This window comes from Periplaneta americana, chromosome 7 (genome assembly GCF_040183065.1).
Source record: "Periplaneta americana isolate PAMFEO1 chromosome 7, P.americana_PAMFEO1_priV1, whole genome shotgun sequence".
In the NCBI taxonomy this organism is placed as follows: Eukaryota; Metazoa; Arthropoda; class Insecta; order Blattodea; family Blattidae; genus Periplaneta; species Periplaneta americana.
In genome coordinates this window covers 152,589,974-152,608,782 of record NC_091123.1, presented here as the reverse complement: position 1 = coordinate 152,608,782, position 18,809 = coordinate 152,589,974, and the positions used below count along the sequence as shown (strand labels likewise).

General features: G+C 38.3%; 1 protein-coding gene across 1 annotated transcript in view; it reads right to left on the bottom strand.

The window, feature by feature from the left end:
- The window catches only part of LOC138703610 (uncharacterized), a 534,565-nt gene that overhangs the window by 11,697 nt on the left and 504,059 nt on the right, over positions 1-18,809 (bottom strand). Inside the window, exon 2 of the mRNA XM_069831641.1 lies at positions 758-902. Coding sequence (XP_069687742.1) covers positions 758-902 — 145 coding nt within the window. The remainder of the gene's footprint in view (positions 1-757; positions 903-18,809) is intronic.

Below are 18,809 nucleotides of genomic sequence, written 5' to 3'. Positions count from 1 at the left end.
TGAAAAAGGATAAGATACAAGCAATAACCAGAGAGTGATAATAAGTAAGTAGTGATACAAATATAATAATAATAATAATAATAATAATAATAATAATAATAATAATAATAATAATAATAATAATAATGAAAGTGGGAATGGAAAGGTAATGAAACTGTAGAAACTACTTCGTCTGAAATGAGAATAAGTGGTTAGTGAACGTTAGCGATTCAAGTGAATAAATAAGTTAACAACTATGGAAGAGTCGACAAATATAAACAATGTTGGGAACAATAATTAATAAGAGAGACTGTTTAGTTAAATGCGATTAGTTAGAATAAGATAGATAACTAGGAAAGGGAAGGGTAAATATAAAAAGAAGAGAGAGAAACAGAAGTGAGGTACGTGATAGAAAAGTGATCAGGGTCATTTATATGTAATAGCCGGATGTTAAAAAAAAGCGTAAGCAGAATGTTATGTATCCAAGGGAGTGATGACACTGTATACAGAAATGTGAAGGGCCATCACGACCGATGTAAGCTGGTGGAATAAATATATCAAATATCAAGTATCAAATAGATGAACAGATAAATAAATAGATAAATAAGTAAGTAAATAAATAAATAATGAGGAACCAATCTAAGATCTGTAGAAAAAAGGACAAATTAATAGAGAGATGGAATGAAGAAAGAAATAAAGAACATAAAATACAGTTTCACTTGTCTGTTGCTAGTGTGTATTTATTTTTATATGAAGATAATGTTGGCAAGGTGCTCACGTTTGGGCCAGCAGTGGGCCGGGCGACGTCACCACCACTTGTCGGACCTTGTTCCCACCCTTCTCTTCCGAGTCTTCTGCTTCTCCAACGCTTCCTAGGCCAGGGTCCGCTTCCTCAGCCTCTTCGTCACTGTCAGGATCCACACCTGCAACAAGCGGACGCATTAGACCTGCGCTTGATGTGCAATTAAGAGCTTGGAATACATTAACAAGGCAAGTGAACTACATTTGTCTCCAATTTTTTTTTCTTACGAGGACAGCAAATTTATTGCTCTATATCACACATCGAGAGCTTCGACAGATTGTACGTGCTGTTACCGGTATCGAGTTCTTGTGCTGTAAGAACGAGACAGTGAGAAACATTCACAAGAGATTGAAAAAGTGTATAGAGATTCAGCTGTCGATCGCAGTACGGTTATCGGTGGGCAAGCAGATTATCTGGTGAAAGAGGGCACGCCAATATTCGGGATACTCCTCGCAGCGGCAGACCCTGCACTACACTAAGTCCTGACAATCTGCAGCGCGTTAACAACATGTTTGTGGCTGACAAACGCGTAAATCTTGCTTATGGACATCATGACACACAGAACCAACATTAATTCTGATGTGTATATGGCAACTCTCAAGAAACTTCAAGCTCGACTGAGTCGTGTTCGACCACATCGGGAGAAGCAGTTCTGCTATTGCACGACAGCGCACGGCCACATTTCAGTCACAAGACCACAGACCAGATCAGAAAACTTTGATGGACAACACTGAAACATCCGCCTTACAGTCCTGATCTGGCACCATGCGATTACTATCTCTTTGGTAAACTGAAGGGATCCCTTCGCGGAACGAGGTTTGAAGATGATGACTCCCTTGTGCACGCTGCTAAATAGTGGCTCAGACGTGTTGGTCCAGACTTTTACCGTGCAGGTATACAGGCCCTCGTTCCAAGGTGGCGTAAGGCAGTTGGAAGGGACGGGGATTATGTGGAAAAGTAACATTCTGTTCCTAAAGAATGTATCTACATGCTGTGAAAATAGCAAAGCTGTAGGATAACAATGTAATTTTTAAATAAATGGTGTACGGTAGTGGCAAAAGAAAAAAAAACCGGACCGACGGAATAATCAAAGTCCCCGAAATGAGCCACTGCGCATGCCACGCCCGCATTCACAAGATAGCGAGTAATCTATTGAAATTGTTGTAGTTCCGACTGCTGACGTAGCCCATTTCGAAAGCCATTGGAAAATAAGCTGGTAAAATTCATGTTCCGAGAATAATAAGTTAATTAAAGGCTGTGTGATGTATCTTGTCTCACTGTGAAAAGAGAGAGAAAGGAGATATGTCTTACTTCGTCTGTGTTGTTATGGCGATGGGGGAGTGGATCGGTCCGTCCGTCCATCCATCCAGTGGCGGAAGGGGCTAATTGATATATTCTGTAGCGCAAAATAAAATAACAAAATAGCTCTCTTTGTACTGTGTAGTTCCGTCACTGAGCTTGTCTTTCAAGAAACTGAGTTCCGGCAGCCTGTACAATAACAAGATTTTGAAAGGAATCCTGAAAATTTACAACCCTCCTATAATCTCCACCGTCATTTGAAGGGACTTGGTTTTATTGCTACTGAGACAAGATAAACCTTACCAGGTATAAGTAGTAAAATATCGCCGCAATCGAAAAGTTTTGGGAATAAATGTGAATAAGGAACAAAAAAAGTTTCCTTCCCAGGCAGGATTCGACCCACGAAAGTCTTAGTTACCAGTCTATCGTGCTGTCACGGTGAACAAGGCTCGGGAAATCAGCTACAAGGGCCGGTCCGGTTTTTTCTGCCACTACTGTACATTACTTTTGGAGTGACCCTCGTATTTGAATCAACTGGAATCGATTCCTGAAAAATAATCATCTTACCCAACTCTAACTGCCACCACTATGAACTAGTGATGGATTTACTGAAAGATAAGCCACCATTTTTTATTGGAGTTAAAACATGCTATTGAGCCTAACCCATGATGACGATGGATGATGATGCATGTTATCCTATGGCTGAATAGGCCTAAATGTTACCAGTATTAGCACTTTCAAAGCTGATTCAGTAATTGAGCATGCACATTCAACATTCTTGGCGATTGAACTATTTCCGATGCATTTGCAAGCGGATATTGCATGCGACACTGCAAAATGCATCCTGCACTGTGGCCTGCATGCGGCTTTTAGCTCTGACAGCGATGCAGCTCCTGTACGACGACATCGATTTTTTATTTTAGTACGTTTTTTACGACGTTTTATCAACAGCTTATGTTATTTAGCGTCTGAATGAGATGAAGGTGATAATGTCGGTGAAATGAGTCCGGGGTCCAGCACCGAAAGTTATCCAGCATTTGCTCATATTGGGTTGAGGGAAAACCCCGGAAAAACCTAAACCAGGTAACTTGCCCCGACCGGGAATCGAACTCGGGCCACCTAGTTTCGCGGCCATACGCGCTAACCGTTACTCCACAGGTGTGGACGACGGCATCGAATATAAGCTACGGTTTTATGTAAAAAAAACTGGAAAAGAATTAATATTTCTTTAAAAAGTCGACTGAGGTTTATTCTTAGTGACAGTACGCCAGTAGATGTCATTTCTTAAATTATAATTTTTGTGGCAAACGGTAAACTAGATTTATTTCTGTTTTAATAAAATTAAACTTACTGACATCTTCACACAATCATAATAATCATAACCGTAGTAATAATTTATAGCCTAACAGATGTCTATCACGGCATTTTGTGGAAAAGAATCAGTATAAAGTAGCGTTGTGGGATTTAATAGTTTAATCAACCAATTTCTATTGCAAGATTAATCGATCAAAAATATTTAATCGAATCATCGAGTCGATTAAAATTAATCGGTTGTACTTGATAATAATTATTATTTTGTTATTGCAAACTCAAGAGTAAAAATTTCGACAATATTCGTCTCTCAGAAACTGCTTACTTCAAACACAATAATACCGTTATTTTGTAACTGCAAAGCAGGTAGCATAGGGTAAATCTTTGCACAAACACTTCAGAAAGAGATTAAGATCTGAGGACAGTGACCTGGGCTAGCCCTATTGAAAGTTGAAACACACTGCGAAACCCTTATTAAGTTTGTCAACTCGTCTTCCTAGCATATGAAATGCATACTTTTCTGGAATTCGCCCCCTAATCCTTTATCCATGGCTGCACTGTGTGCAAGTGAGAGAGTAACTATCTTCTTTTTCTAAAATTTTGTAACCCGATTAGAATAGGGGTCAGTCTGGTGTTCTGATGCAGTTTTTTTTACTGAGTTTCTAGATGAAGCTTGTGTGTTTAGTTTGCTAAAGAAAAAAATTCAGATTTCTGTGGTCTGTGAAAAAAGTGAAAACTCCATTATGTCATAGGCCTACGAGAATTTGAGAAGTAAACTCGGTGGGACGTTTAGATTTAAATTGGACGATCGTGGAGAAGTGCTTGACAGAAAAAAATTGTGTTTAGTGATGCAGGAAACATTGTTACTAAACGTAGAGCGGCATTTAATTCGGAGCATGTGAATGCACTCACATGTTTAAAATCATGGATGAAGCAGGTTTAACTAGGTGAGTCTTCATACTTTATTTGTATTTGTCTCAAAAATCCCAGGAGAATTAACACAATAAATTATAAGCCTACATAATAAATATGTTAGTAAATAACTAAAATAGTATTGTTTTGTAATACAACGTTACATTATCTACATAACTACATTTTATACTTATGCTTATCACCAAACACAAATTAAATTTAACAATTTGTGTATTACAGTATATTAAAACTTTTTTCAAATTGATCAAAGCTCGATTAATCTATAGCTAGATTAATCTATCGATTAATCGATTAAATTCAAATCCTTCATCGATTAAATATTTTGATCGATCGGGAGCACTGGTATAAAGTAAAATTTGTGTTTATAGCAAGATACTTGAGAAAATAAAATAATAATTTTTCCTACCTTGGATATAATCTCTCTATTCTGGAAGAGAAGGACATAGTAGAGAAAATATTTAAATACAACAGAACAATTGACATTACTAATAGATTTATGAGATCATCCGTTGTTCAAAAGCACACTAGAATGCGCCTTTACAACATTTTACACGGCCGTAGCGAAGCATGGTCGGTAAAGAAAAATGATGAGAACAGAATATCAGTCCCTGAAATAATGCTATTCATCCGCAGAACAAGAAAATATAGGAAATGGGAACTGAAAAGGAATATTGATATTTTAAATCAACTCAAAACTGAATCAGTTTTAGAATATATCCACCAGTATCAACAAAATTGGAAATCCCATCTTCAGAGAATAAGTTTACATGGTATAATAAATTGGGATGGACTAGCATCATCTGCACTTAATTCATTAATTTTATTACACAGAAGATTAATAAAAATTTGTCATCATCATATTCCAGGCACGAAATTAGGCCATTGTTGGCCTGTTTCGGTTCCAGCTATACAGGATCCAATAGACGTTTCTGTGGACGTCCAGGTCGTCGTCGTCCTTGAGGGTGGTATTTTAGCATTTCTTGGGGTGTCCGGCCAGCTTCCATACGAGAAATGTGTTCAAGCCATCTGTTTCTGTATTCTGTAACTTTTTCTTCTAATGGTTGCATGTTGAGTTCCTGCAGTATATCCTCGTTCCTCTTGTGGTCCAGAAGTGTGTATCCTGCAGTTCGTCGATTTCATTTCAGCTGCTCTTAATCTGCTGACATTTCTTTGTTTCAGAACCCAAATTTCGCTTCCATAGAGGAGAGTTGGTAGTGCAAGGGTTTTATATACTTTTATTCTGGAATGTTTCTGTACTAAACTTGGTTTTAGGATATGGTTCAGCAGTCCTAATATTTGTAAAAATATAAAAATTTGTCAATCAAAAATATGGATCACCCGACAAATTTAATTTATACAGATTTTAAAGTATTAATTATTGAAGAAATTTATAAATATAGTTTACTAACTTACTACCACAAAAATAAAATAAAACATAAATCTAATCGACATGAATGTCATATTCGAAAAAAAAACCTACTTTCCCATTGATTGAGCCTAAAGTCGCACAAATGCAACGCTTAAACATGGTGCTAGTTTCGGTCCAAGACTTTATAATAAAATTACAAATAATTTTTCAAATTTGAAATGTTTTAAAATTGAACCTTTTAAAAAAGGAATTTATAAAATTATTCATGATATGTAATATTAACAAATGTGCGTATATTTCATCCTTTATTTCTGTCGACCATATTCATGTTTTTATTGAATGTCACTGGTTTCTGTCTGATTGTCAATTTATATTAAATGTGTTTTTTCTCTCTTTCTATTTTATCTTATGTGTTAGTTGTCGGTCTAGATTAAGTTAATTAGTGTATTATTTTAGTAAACTGTCTTTGTAAATTTTATGTTATATTATTGGCTAAGATCACAGCGTTACCGAGTCTGGTTTTACGGTACTGGATAGAAACATTTATATACTTTTGAATTGTACCCACTTTGCTTAGTAGCTAAATAAAAATAAATAGTAAAAGAAACATAGACTCCCTAAAGCTGTTTATACACGTACCTATACACCAAGAGGAAAAAGCCTAAAGGCAGACATGCAAAAAGCTGGCATAAAATTTTTATGTAGAATAGTAACAGACCTTACTGCCTAAAACTTGCCAGGGAGAAGATGATAAAGATGATGACGTATCTGTTGCAACGAATCACATCTTTTACTTAGAAGTCCACCGGATTTTTTCTTCCTCGAGGACGGTTATCTCGGATTATAGTGATAGCTATATCCGCGGAAATTTATAATACAAGTGCATTAATATTTTGCTAAATTCTTGTACGTGTTTGTACATTTCTCAAATATCTTAGTTTTTAATGCTGTATGGTTTTTTTTTCCGTCTACAAAATTTGTGAGCGTTTTCATCTATTCAATATACAGGGTGTAACTAAAATTTATGTCAAAACTTTAGGGGCTTATGCCTCTCATAGAGTGGATGAATAAATGTTACATGGAAATTGGCTCGGAAACGCTTTATTTCCTTGCTACAGCCCTTTTTATACAACATTACTTACATTGATGCGGTACATTATGAAATAAAAATAACATACCACATGGAAATATCAATGTTTGGGCCGGCATTGTTGGTAGAGTTCTCGTGGGACCTCATGTTCACCTCAACCAGGCTCAACGGAGAAAGACACAAAGAGTTCTTACAGTACACCTTACCTGTTCTGTTACATCATGTGCCGTTAGCAATACGAAGAAATGTGCGATGGAGCTTCTGTTCACTTCGATGTCAATGTTAGTCGATTTCTAAATCAAAGGCTCCGTGACGGATAGATAGGTAGAAATGGACCAATACCTTGACCCCTGCGCTCTCCAGACCTAAATTCACTAGACTTTTATTTTTGGTGTGGCTTGTAAATGGAACCCCTGTGTAAGACGAAGAGAGTCTTCGAGCCCGTATTTTGGAAGACTGTGAGAAAAACCGATATTCTCCAGGGATACATCAACGCATTCGAGATTGAATGTGACGATGGATTGGTGCATGTATTCCTGCTAACAGGGACCATCTTGAACACTTCTTGTAAGACAGGTTTTCATATTTTAAATTTCATAAAGTACCGCATAATACAATGTAAGCAGAGCTGTAGAAAAAAGGGTTGTAACAAAGGAAATTAAGCGTTTCCATACCAATGTTCATAAAACATTTTTACATCCTTTATATCTATGAAAACAATATGCCCCTATAGTTGGACATATATTTTGGTTACATCCTGTATATTTTGTTTTCATGGAATATGCTTTCACATCAACACCTCAGGTCAAAATTGAGTCAGCTACAATATTTGTACAAAGGCTTCCAGGACGACACGTCCACAGCAGTACGTCCATCAGACAATTGTCCACTATCTCGCGTCCACAGCTATTTTGCCCAAGGAAATTAGTCCACCAAACATTTCGTCCACCAAACAAATTGTCCATTAATGTTGCGGTCAAGAGTTACTATGTCCATAACTTTTTTCCCAATTTTTCTTTCTCCACTAGTTTCTGTGCCAACTAAATATTTTGTCCTCGCATGTTTTGTTAATTTTTGGATAATAAGTACTTCCAATATCCAATTAAAAAAGGAAAGCTTGCTATAGAAATGTATTTAATTATTTTGTAGCATAATTATGTGTATTTGTATGGAAATATGTAGTTCATTGATTCAGTATTAAATTTTGAAGTAAGTGAAAACATTTAAAATAGCTTATATGATAACAACAGTAAGAGGGCGGGACATGCTAGTCCACAACAATTATATTTATCACTTTTATTCACATTATTATAATATTATTATTATTATTATATTATTATTATTATTATTATTATTATTATTATTATTATTATAGTAGTGGTAGTGATATAGAAGTAATAGTGTATTGGTTTTAAACCATTTATGCGAATGGACAATCAGGAATATTGGAAAATGGACAACTTAATAAAGAGAACAAAGATAAATGTTTGTATGTATCTATGTATGTATGTATGTATGTATGTATGTATGTATGTATGTATGTATGTATGTATGTATGTATGTATGTATTTATTTATTTATTCACACTGCAGTGGGTATATATCCGGTGGCAGTGGTAACTAATTGCACTCAATAATGACAGTAATAAACTTATTAATTAAAAATACAATTAATAATAACACTAATAATTAATACTAACAATAATTAATAATAATAATAATAATAACAACAACAACAACAACAACAACAACAACAGGGAATATACTAAATTAAATGAAACGATCACTTAAAATAACATTGGAAATAAATCTAATAATAAATAAATGTAGGACATAATAAAATGTGAACCAAACTTTCAGGGGAAAAAATAGCACAATGGACATTTAAACTGTGGACAAAATAATAGTGGACATAAAACACCAGCAGACGAAAAAAAATATAGTGGACAGAATATCAAAGGGACGTACGAAACAATGGACGAAATATCCGTGGACATAGCGTCTGGGAACCGTACAAAGTTATTCCATTAGAGACCCTGAAAGGATCTTAGAGTGGCTGAAGAAATAATCGGCACTGAATAGCAGTAAGGATGTCAGTCCTATGTACCGATTGCCTTTGATCTCAAGGAAAACCATGGTACTTATTTGCATTCGAGGCTGAGTAAACTATAGGGTCATGGTCCGGCAGGAAGGATTAGATAATTCATAGAGAATCGACCTGCGATCTTTCAGCTTACAGCGCAATGCCTCAACAACGACGCTATTGCGGCCTCCCTGTTTTCCGGATTAATATAACAAAGTAGGCTATAATATTGTGATGAGCGACCATGTGAGATTGCAGCAGATTCGTGTCTCTGAAACTGAGTCGTCTTTAGTAACATAAAGTACTAAATGAAGGAGACTATTTTTTCTATACTATCTAAAATAATCAGTTTCGTTTCTAATATTCAATTTTTTAAAATAAAGAAACAGGATTTGTAAGGCAAAAAATTCTCTTTCTTACCAAAAAAAAAAAAAAAAAAAAAAAAAAAAAAAAAAAAAAACTCAAGGAAAACAGTCTCTGAAAATTATTGTACATTTTAATTTCCTCTTGGCAAAACTCTCCGTTGACATTTCATGTACAAACATCAAAAGGTTATGTGGACGTTACTCCCGACGCCTACACGAGCTTTGATGTATGAAATGACACAGGGTTAATGAGGTTGTGTTTATTAGAGAAGCGTGGATAAATTGTTGCCAGTATGCAGATGTAAGCTTCAAATCAACTATAAATCTTCTCTCCTCTCTCTCTCGCTCTCTCGTTCCATTGTGATATTTTCAATATAACGAAGTCTGAAGGGGAAGTATTATGAAGCTATGAAAAGTAAATTTCAAATTTTCATGGAAGTACAGACTCGTCTTTTAGTATTTTTGGTGTCGAAAAATTACTTTTATCATGCAGTCTGTTTCATCCTAAACTACTGAACGGATATTGAGTCTCTAGAAATAAGTTTATTCTGTAATAACGCACAAATGCGAGAGAAGGCCTTATACCCTTAATCCTGTCTAAATAAATAAACAAATAAATAAATAAAGATATACATAAATAAATAAATAAATAAATAAATAAACGAATAAACAAACAAATAAACAACTAAACAAACAAATAAATAAACAAATAAATAAATAAACAAATAAACAAACAAATAAATTGAATAAATAAATAAATAAATAAATAAATAAATAAATAAATAAATAAATAAATAAATGGAGTCTTAAAGTTAAATGTGTACATAAAATTCAGGATGTGAAAAATTTGAAGAATAATAATTCATGCCTTCTTATCAGAGATTACTCTGTCTTTCTAATCTTGGGGTTTATGAATTTTGTGTGGGACATGTCTAATAAAGCAGGGACAGTAGAGGTAAACCACTATTCAAATACACAAATTCAATTTATGACTGATAAATCCAAGGCAACTCTTTGGAGATCTATCAGAATAATGCTTTTATGGCATACAGATTACTTTCAGATATTCGATAATTTGGATCAAAATCTTGATCATCAATATCATCAAAGTCATTCTAGAATAACTTAGTTTGGCTTAGCATGGAATACAGTTTGGTTATACCATTATTAAAATAATTTTCTTGTAGGATTCTCTAAGACGCCCGAATTATGGTGCACTCTGTTGGCAGTAGATGGAAGTTGGAGTTGTACCACTTTCATAATGAAAAGAATGGCTTTCTGTGTTATTGAACGTGTAGCTATCTTTTGTCATCTAGTCTGCTGTCAAAAGATCTGAAAGTTAGAATTTATAAAACAGTTATTTACTGGTTGTTCTGTATGGTTGTGAAACTTGGACTCTCACTTTGAGGGAGGAACAGAGATTAAGGGTATTTGAGAATAAGGTTCTTAGGAAAATATTTGGGGCTAAGAGGGATGAAGTTACAGGAGAATGGAGAAAGTTACACAACACAGAACTGCACGCATTGTTTTCTTCACCTGACATGATTAGGAACATTAAATCCAGACGTTTGAGATGGGCAGGACATGTAGCACGTATGGGCGAATCCAGAAATGCATATAGCCTAGAGTGTTAGTTGGAAGACCGGAGGGAAAAAGCCCTTTGGGGAGGCCGAGACGTAGATTTTATTTTTATTTTATTGGGTTATTTTACGACGCTGTATCAACATCTAGGTTATTTAGCGTCTGAATGAAATAAAGGTGATAATTCCGGTGAAATGAGTCCGGGGTCCAGCACCGAAAGTTACCCAGCATTTGCTCATATTGGGTTGAGGGAAAACACCGGAAAAAACCTCAACCAGGTAACTTGCCCCGACAGGGATTCGAAACCGGGCCACCTGGTTTCGCGGCCAGACGCGCTGACCGTTACTCCACAGGTGTGGACCGAGACGTAGATGGGAGGATAATATTAAAATGGATTTGAGGGAGGTGGGATGTGATGATAGAGACTGGTTTAATCTTGCACAGGATAGGGACCGATGGCGGGCTTATGTGAGGGCGGCAATGAACCTCCGGGTTCCTTAAAAGCCAGTAAGTAAGTAAGTAATTAGTTAATTCCAATTTAACAAGAAGCGGGGTTGTACCACTATTAAAATAACCCCTTCATATAGTGTTGACTTCACATCTTATCAGACATTTGAGGTGAAAACAGATCCAGTTGCAAAATTAATAGCAGTGGCATGTGAGAACACTACAACGAAAACACATTTGGTCTTTAAGTAGGATTGCTGGCAACTTAACCGTCACAAGGGAGATCGTAAAGGATCCTGTTCAGACCGAGTAGTAAATGCACATGTGGGACGGAGTTGAGGACCCAATTGTAAACAGCGAAACTTGATCCGAATGCTCATCATCACGAAATTAATTGAAAGGTCGCAAGCAGCTAGCGCCGAGTGTTGCTTCCTGCAGACGACAGCAACAGTAAAACAATAGCGCGTAATTAACAGAAGAAGATCGTCTGCTGTAAAGTCGAGAGCATTCAAGTTAATTAACAAACTGGGAGTGAGAGTCGTGCAATATAATTTATTCTCTTGTTATGTTTATCCTATCCATTACGCGAAATGAGTGACTGCAATCGATAAGTGATGATGCGGAAAATTCATTTTATCAAGTGTAGCTTGTTTAACGAGTGAATGCACATGTTAGACTCAAGAATTACGTTTTATTCCTATGGACATATAAAATATCAAGTAGGTGGATGGATATCTTTACGTAGAAATACATGAGTGTGTCCAGAAGAAGAAAAGAGTATAGGTAGATGACACGGAGAACAACGGATGATAAGGGAAACAAGAGAAAGGCAAACAAAACAAGAAGATTAAGAGCAAGAGGAAGACAAAGAGAACAAGTGGAAGACAAGGAAGATAAGAGGAAGGCAAGGAGAACAAGGAAAATACAAAGAGGACCAATAAAATAAGGAAAACAAGGGGAAGGCAAGGAGAACAGGGGAAAACTAGAAAGACAAGGAGGAAAAGGAGAAGACAAGGAGGGCAAGGAGAATAAGGGCAAAATAAGGAGAACAAGGGCAAGGCAAGGAGGACGAGGGGAAGACAAGGAGAACAAAGGAAAGACAAGGAGGACAAGGGAAAGGCAAGGAGGACAAGGGGAAGACAAGGAGAACAAGGAAAAGACAAGGAGGACAAGGGGAAGACAAGGAGAACAAAGGAAAGACAAGGAGGACAAGGGAAAGACAAGGAGGACAAGGGGAAGACAAGGAGAACAAAGGAAAGACAAGGAGGAAAAGGGAAAGACAAGGAGGACAAGGGGAAGACAAGGAGGACAAGGGGAAGACAAGGAGGACAAGGGGAAGACAAGGAGAACAAGGGAAAGACAAGGAGGGCAAGGAGAATAAGGGGAAAACAAGGAGAACAAGGGCAAGGCAAGGAGGACGAGGGGAAGACAAGGAGAACAAAGGAAAGACAAGGAGGACAAGGGAAAGGCAAGGAGGACAAGGGGAAGACAAGGAGGACAAGGGAAAGGCAAAGAGGACAAGGGGAAGACAAGGAGAACAAGGGGAAGACAAGGAGGGCAAGGAGAATAAGGGGAAAACAAGGAGAACAAGGGCAAGGCAAGGAGGACGAGGGGAAGACAAGGAGAACAAAGGAAAGACAAGGAGGACAAGGGAAAGGCAAGGAGGACAAGGGGAAGACAAGGAGGACAAGGGAAAGGCAAGGAGAACAAGGGAAAGACAAGGAGGGCAAGGGAAAGACAAGGAGGGCAAGGGAAAGGCAAGGAGGACAAGGGGAAGACAAGGAGAACAAGGGAAAGACAAGGAGGGCAAGGGAAAGACAAGGAGGACAAGGGGAAGACAAGGAGGACAAGGGGAAGACAAGGAGAACAAGGGAAAGACAAGGAGGGCAAGGGAAAGACAAGGAGGACAAGGAGAATAAGGGGAAAACAAGGAGAACAAGGGCAAGGCAAGGAGGACGAGGGGAAGACAAGGAGAACAAAGGAAAGACAAGGAGGACAAGGGAAAGGCAAGGAGGACAAGGGGAAGACAAGGAGAACAAAGGAAAGACAAGGAGGACAAGGGAAAGGCAAGGAGGACAAGGGGAAGACAAGGAGGACAAGGGAAAGGCAAGGAGGACAAGGGGAAGACAAGGAGAACAAGGGGAAGACAAGGAGGGCAAGGAGAATAAGGGGAAAACAAGGACAACAAGGGCAAGGCAAGGAGGACGAGGGGAAGACAAGGAGAACAAAGGAAAGACAAGGAGGACAAGGGAAAGGCAAGGAGGACAAGGGGAAGACAAGGAGGACAAGGGAAAGGCAAGGAGGACAAGGGGAAGACAAGGAGAACAAGGTAAAGACAAGGAGGGCAAGGGAAAGACAAGGAGGACAAGGGGAAGACAAGGAGAACAAGGAAAAGACAAGGAGGACAAGGGGAAGACAAGGAGAACAAAGGAAAGACAAGGAGGAAAAGGGAAAGACAAGGAGGACAAGGGGAAGACAAGGAGGACAAGGGGAAGACAAGGAGAACAAGGAAAAGACAAGGAGGACAAGGGGAAGACAAGGAGGGCAAGGAGAATAAGGGGAAAACAAGGAGAACAAGGGCAAGGCAAGGAGGACGAGGGGAAGACAAGGAGAACAAAGGAAAGACAAGGAGGACAAGGGAAAGGCAAGGAGGACAAGGGGAAGACAAGGAGAACAAGGAAAAGACAAGGAGGACAAGGGGAAGACAAGGAGAACAAAGGAAAGACAAGGAGGAAAAGGGAAAGACAAGTAGGACAAGGGGAAGACAAGGAGGACAAGGGGAAGACAAGGAGAACAAGGAAAAGACAAGGAGGACAAGGGGAAGACAAGGAGTACAAGGGGAAGACAAGGAGGACAAGGGGAAGACAAGGAGGACAAGGGGAAGACAAGGAGAACAAGGAAAGGACAAGGAGGACAAGTGGAAGACAAGGAGGACAAGGGAAAGGCAAGGAGGAAAAGGGAAAGACAAGGAGGACAAGGGGAAGACAAGGAGAAGCCAAGGAGGGCAAGGGGAAGACAAGGAGAAGCCAAGGAGGGCAAGGGGAAGACAAGGAGAAGCCAAGGAGGGCAAGGGGAAGACAAGGAGAAGCCAAGGAGGGCAAGGGGAAGACAAGAAGAAGCCAAGGAGGACAAGGTGAAGACAAGGAGAAGCCAAGGCGGGCAAGGGGAAGACAAGGAGGACAAGGAGGACAAGGGGAAGACAAGGAGAACAAGGGAAAGACAAGGAGGACAAGGGGAAGACTAGGAGGACAAGGGGAAGACAAGGAGAACAAGGGAAAGACAAGGAGGACAAGGGGAAGACAAGGAGGACAAGGGAAAGACAAGGAGGACAAGGGGAAGACTAGGAGGACAAGGGGAAGACTAGGAGAATAAGGGAAGCAAGAAGAACAGGGAGAACAAGAGAAGTATAAAGTATAGGTCTGTATAGGAAAACAAAGAAAAGAAGAGGGATACAAAGAGAACAGGGAAAAACAAGGAGGAGATGGGGAATACAAGTAGAAAAAGGAACATAAAGAGAAAAAAAAGGGAATACAAGAAGGATAACAAGGGAATACAGGAAAGGCAGAAGAGCAAGCGGTATAAGAGGAGAGTAAGCGAAAGATGATGAGAATAGTGGAAATATAAAAAAAATTGGAGACACAAAGAAAACGAGAGGAGTAGAAGGAGAAAGTAAAGACACAGAGAAGAAGGGGATTGCAATGATAGCAAAGGATTACAAAGAGAAAAGGGAAAACAAGGAATATGTGCACCTCTGCACATTATTAGTGTGTTGGACATTGTGCCATTGTCACACATCTGTGACACAGTGCATGAGGATTAGCCACTAAAGAGAAACTAAGATGTGGAACTTAAACTGAGAGTATTCAATCCACCATCGGAACTGGAATCCGGCGTGGCTTTGTGAATAAAGCATCAGCACGTAGAGCTGAAAACCCGGGTTCGGGTCCCGGTGCCGGAGAGTATTTTTCTCCGCTCCACCCATCTTTCATCATATATGCAAAATTACTGCACGGAAATATCATACGTACTTCAGTACATCATAATAACTGCCTATGGCAATCTAAATAATAATAATAATAATAATAATAATAATAATAATAATAATAATAATAATAAATAAAACGCATAAGCCTGCACTAGATTACTATTGCCTGAAAAGGTGAATCTTTTATTGCTTTGCATGAAAAATGTGTGGCTTTAGCAATCCCTCTGCTTGATTGTCTCTGTGTAATGAGTCGCATGATAAACGTCAATAGCCGCAACGCTGAAAGAACAGCTCCCCGGCACGTTACAACGTCTGAATAAGTTGTGTAGACGTCTTCAATTCCGAACACTACATTTCGGAGGGATGACAGTCAAGTGTTTATTGGTGTTGAAAGGAGTCCAAGTTTAAAATTTCAGGCGTTGGCAGCACTAGTTCAGTACTAGACCTATTCCCTGATCTTGACAGATTGTTTATCTAGATTATTTTCTGTTTTGACAGACCGTCATCAGAATAAGATGTTCCAGAATGGATAGAAACCTCTCCCAGTTGCTACAAGTTCCGAAATTTCTACATCTAATTACATTCTAAGCCAGGTTAATCCTCTCTGCCCCGGTCTGCAATCTCATTACGTCATTTCCGTGGGATAGACTACTGATGTTATCCTTCCGTCACGTCCTGGTATGTCATGTTACCTTCCTCCACCAGCCCCAAACTGATTTAGAGAAGCATCGACATTAATTTATTTCAAACAAATATGACATAAAATATACTTAGGCTAATTGTTTATAAAACTTAATTTTGCATGACAGGGAAATATAAATAGTTCAGAAATTAAATAAATAATAAAAAATGTAATCCATAACAAATTATGCGTGTCGATATAAAAAGAAGCAAAATACAGTGAAACCTGTTCAAATCGGAACCTGAATAATCCGGAATCCTGTCTATTTCGGAATAATTTATTGGTCCTGACGAAATTTGTATGTATTATGTATAATTTGTCCTGAATAAAACGGAAACTGTCCAACGCGGAAACAAACTATCTGATACTGTTCAAAACGGAAATAATATTTTGGATACACTATTATAATGTAAGCTATATTTTGAAGCAGTGTGTAATTTCAAGAAATGTACGAAATATGTAATATATACTAAGATAAAAACAAGTTTTCTTTGCAAAATTGAGAGAGTGCGAGGGTGGAATTTCAGTTGTGGAAAATTCAGGTGTAACACTTTGAAAAATAAAGACCATCTCATGAGTGAGTGAAAAATAAAGACCGTCTCATGAGTGAGTGGCTTGCGGACATTAATAGCGCCATAAAAAGGAAACAGAAAACCGCTGGTTATGTAGAAATAAATGAACTGTTGTGAGTTTTTCATGCCTTTTCAAAGACCGTCCAATTTCTGGACCTATTCTGCAAAACAAACCCTTGAACTGCCAAAAAAAAAAATAGATAAGTCAGAATTCAAGGCTTCTAATGGATGGCTCCTAGACCAATAAATTAAATAATGTGCAGTGATATACAGTACACTATTACAGTATAGCGTTAAACAGAAAATGAGATTTTTCTTCAATATGATTCACCACTGGAATAAGCGACAGAAAGCTGATTTAATGTCAGTAGTGTTAAACGAATTGTTTTGTACTTCTTGCAGTTTGCGGCATGCCATTTTGTTTTTCAGTTATACAAATGATAAAATATTGCATTTTAACTTCACACCTGAATAATACGGAAACCTGTCCATAACGGAAAAAAAATCGGGACCATGTCAGTTCCGTCTTGAACAGGTTTTACTGTACAATTATTCAACAGCTTTCTCTTCTTTACTCTCCTACAAGCCAGAGAAACCTGAATCGTCAAATAAAAATATAAGCTTATATGATATACCGCTAATAAAATGGACAAAGTTAATTTACAGTGAATTTATCTGAAAGTTCTTATACGGACAGTTATTAGAGGAGAAAAATTCGCTCTGGCGCCGGGGATCAAATCCGGGTCCTAGCTCTACGTAACAAGCGCTCTAACCACTGAGCTACGCCGAAGTTCAATCCACAGCACCAGATCGAATCCCTCTCCTCTAGTGTTTTTTTTTTCTCTTTGTGACTTACTCCATGTTCGACATATACAATATGTTGACATATTAAGCCAACTGCCATCATACATAAGCGCACTCAATTAAATGACCTGGTGGCCGGGATTCCAGATTATGTATATGCACTGTTGGGCGAAGAATCTACGTAAAGATTAATTTTTGGTCCTACAGAATTTATCTATTATGGTAACAATAGTTATTAGAGGAGAGAAATTAGCTCCAGCGCCGGGGATCGAACTCGGGTCCTTGGTTCTACGTACCAAGTGCTCTAACCATTCAGCTACGCCGAAGTTCAATCCACAGCATCGGAACGAATCCCCCTCCTCTAGTGTTTTTTCTCTTTGTGGCCTTACTCCATGTTCGACAAATATGTTGACATTAAGTCAACTGCCATCGTACAAGAAGCGCACTCAATTGAGTGACTCGGTGGCCGGGATTCCACAGTATGTATATGCACTCTTAGGTGAAGAATCTACGTAAAGATTAATTTCTGATCCTACAGAATTTATCTGTTATGGTAACAATAGTTATTAGAGGAGAAAAATTCGCTCCGGCACCGGGGATCAAACTCGGGGCCCTTGGTTCTACGTATCAAGCGCTCTAACCACTCAGCTACGCCGAAGTTCAATCCACAGCACCGGATCGAATCCTTCTCCTCTAGTGTTTTTTCCCTTTGTGGCCTTACTCCATGTTCGACAAATATGTTGACATACTGTATAATATTAAGTTAACTGCCATTATACAAGGAGCGCACTCAATTGAGTGACAGTTGACTTAATATGTCACCACCACAACTATCTATCTTATCTACCTTTGGACAAACTGTAACACTTGTTGTAGAGGACGGTTGTACCACAGGAGATGCTCTATTTATCAAGATGCAGATGACAGTGAAAATAATATTTTGGAGAGTGTTTGTGGAATGGCGATGGAAAACGGGACAACCTCGAGAAAAACCCTCTCAATCTTTTCTTTGTCCACCGCAAATACAAATCTGCCATACCCAAGTTTTGAAGTTAGGTCTTCTGTTGTTGTAAACCAGCGCTCTACCAACTGAGCTACCAAGACGGCTATAAATTATACGTTATATAGGTAAATCATATACACACACACACACACACACACACACACACATATATATATATAGCTGCGTGTATATGTACGTTGAATGATGTGGGTGATAAACTGCTTCTTTGCCTTAATCTAATCTTTTCAAGTTCGCTTTCAGTACTCCCACTGCCAGCTATTGAGATATAAGAGCCTTGATATAGTGTATACTTTTAATGACTTCCATTAAATATTGCAGCAATCCTCTTTCGCTAAGATATATTACAGGTCTTTCATCTCTTCACTCGATCTAATGTCTTTACATAATCTGTAAATAGACGGTGTGTTTCGTCTGCAGTCATTCTACATGCTGAACTCACGTTCTTTGTAGAACTGAACTGGTGCCATAAGAATATGCGAGGAGA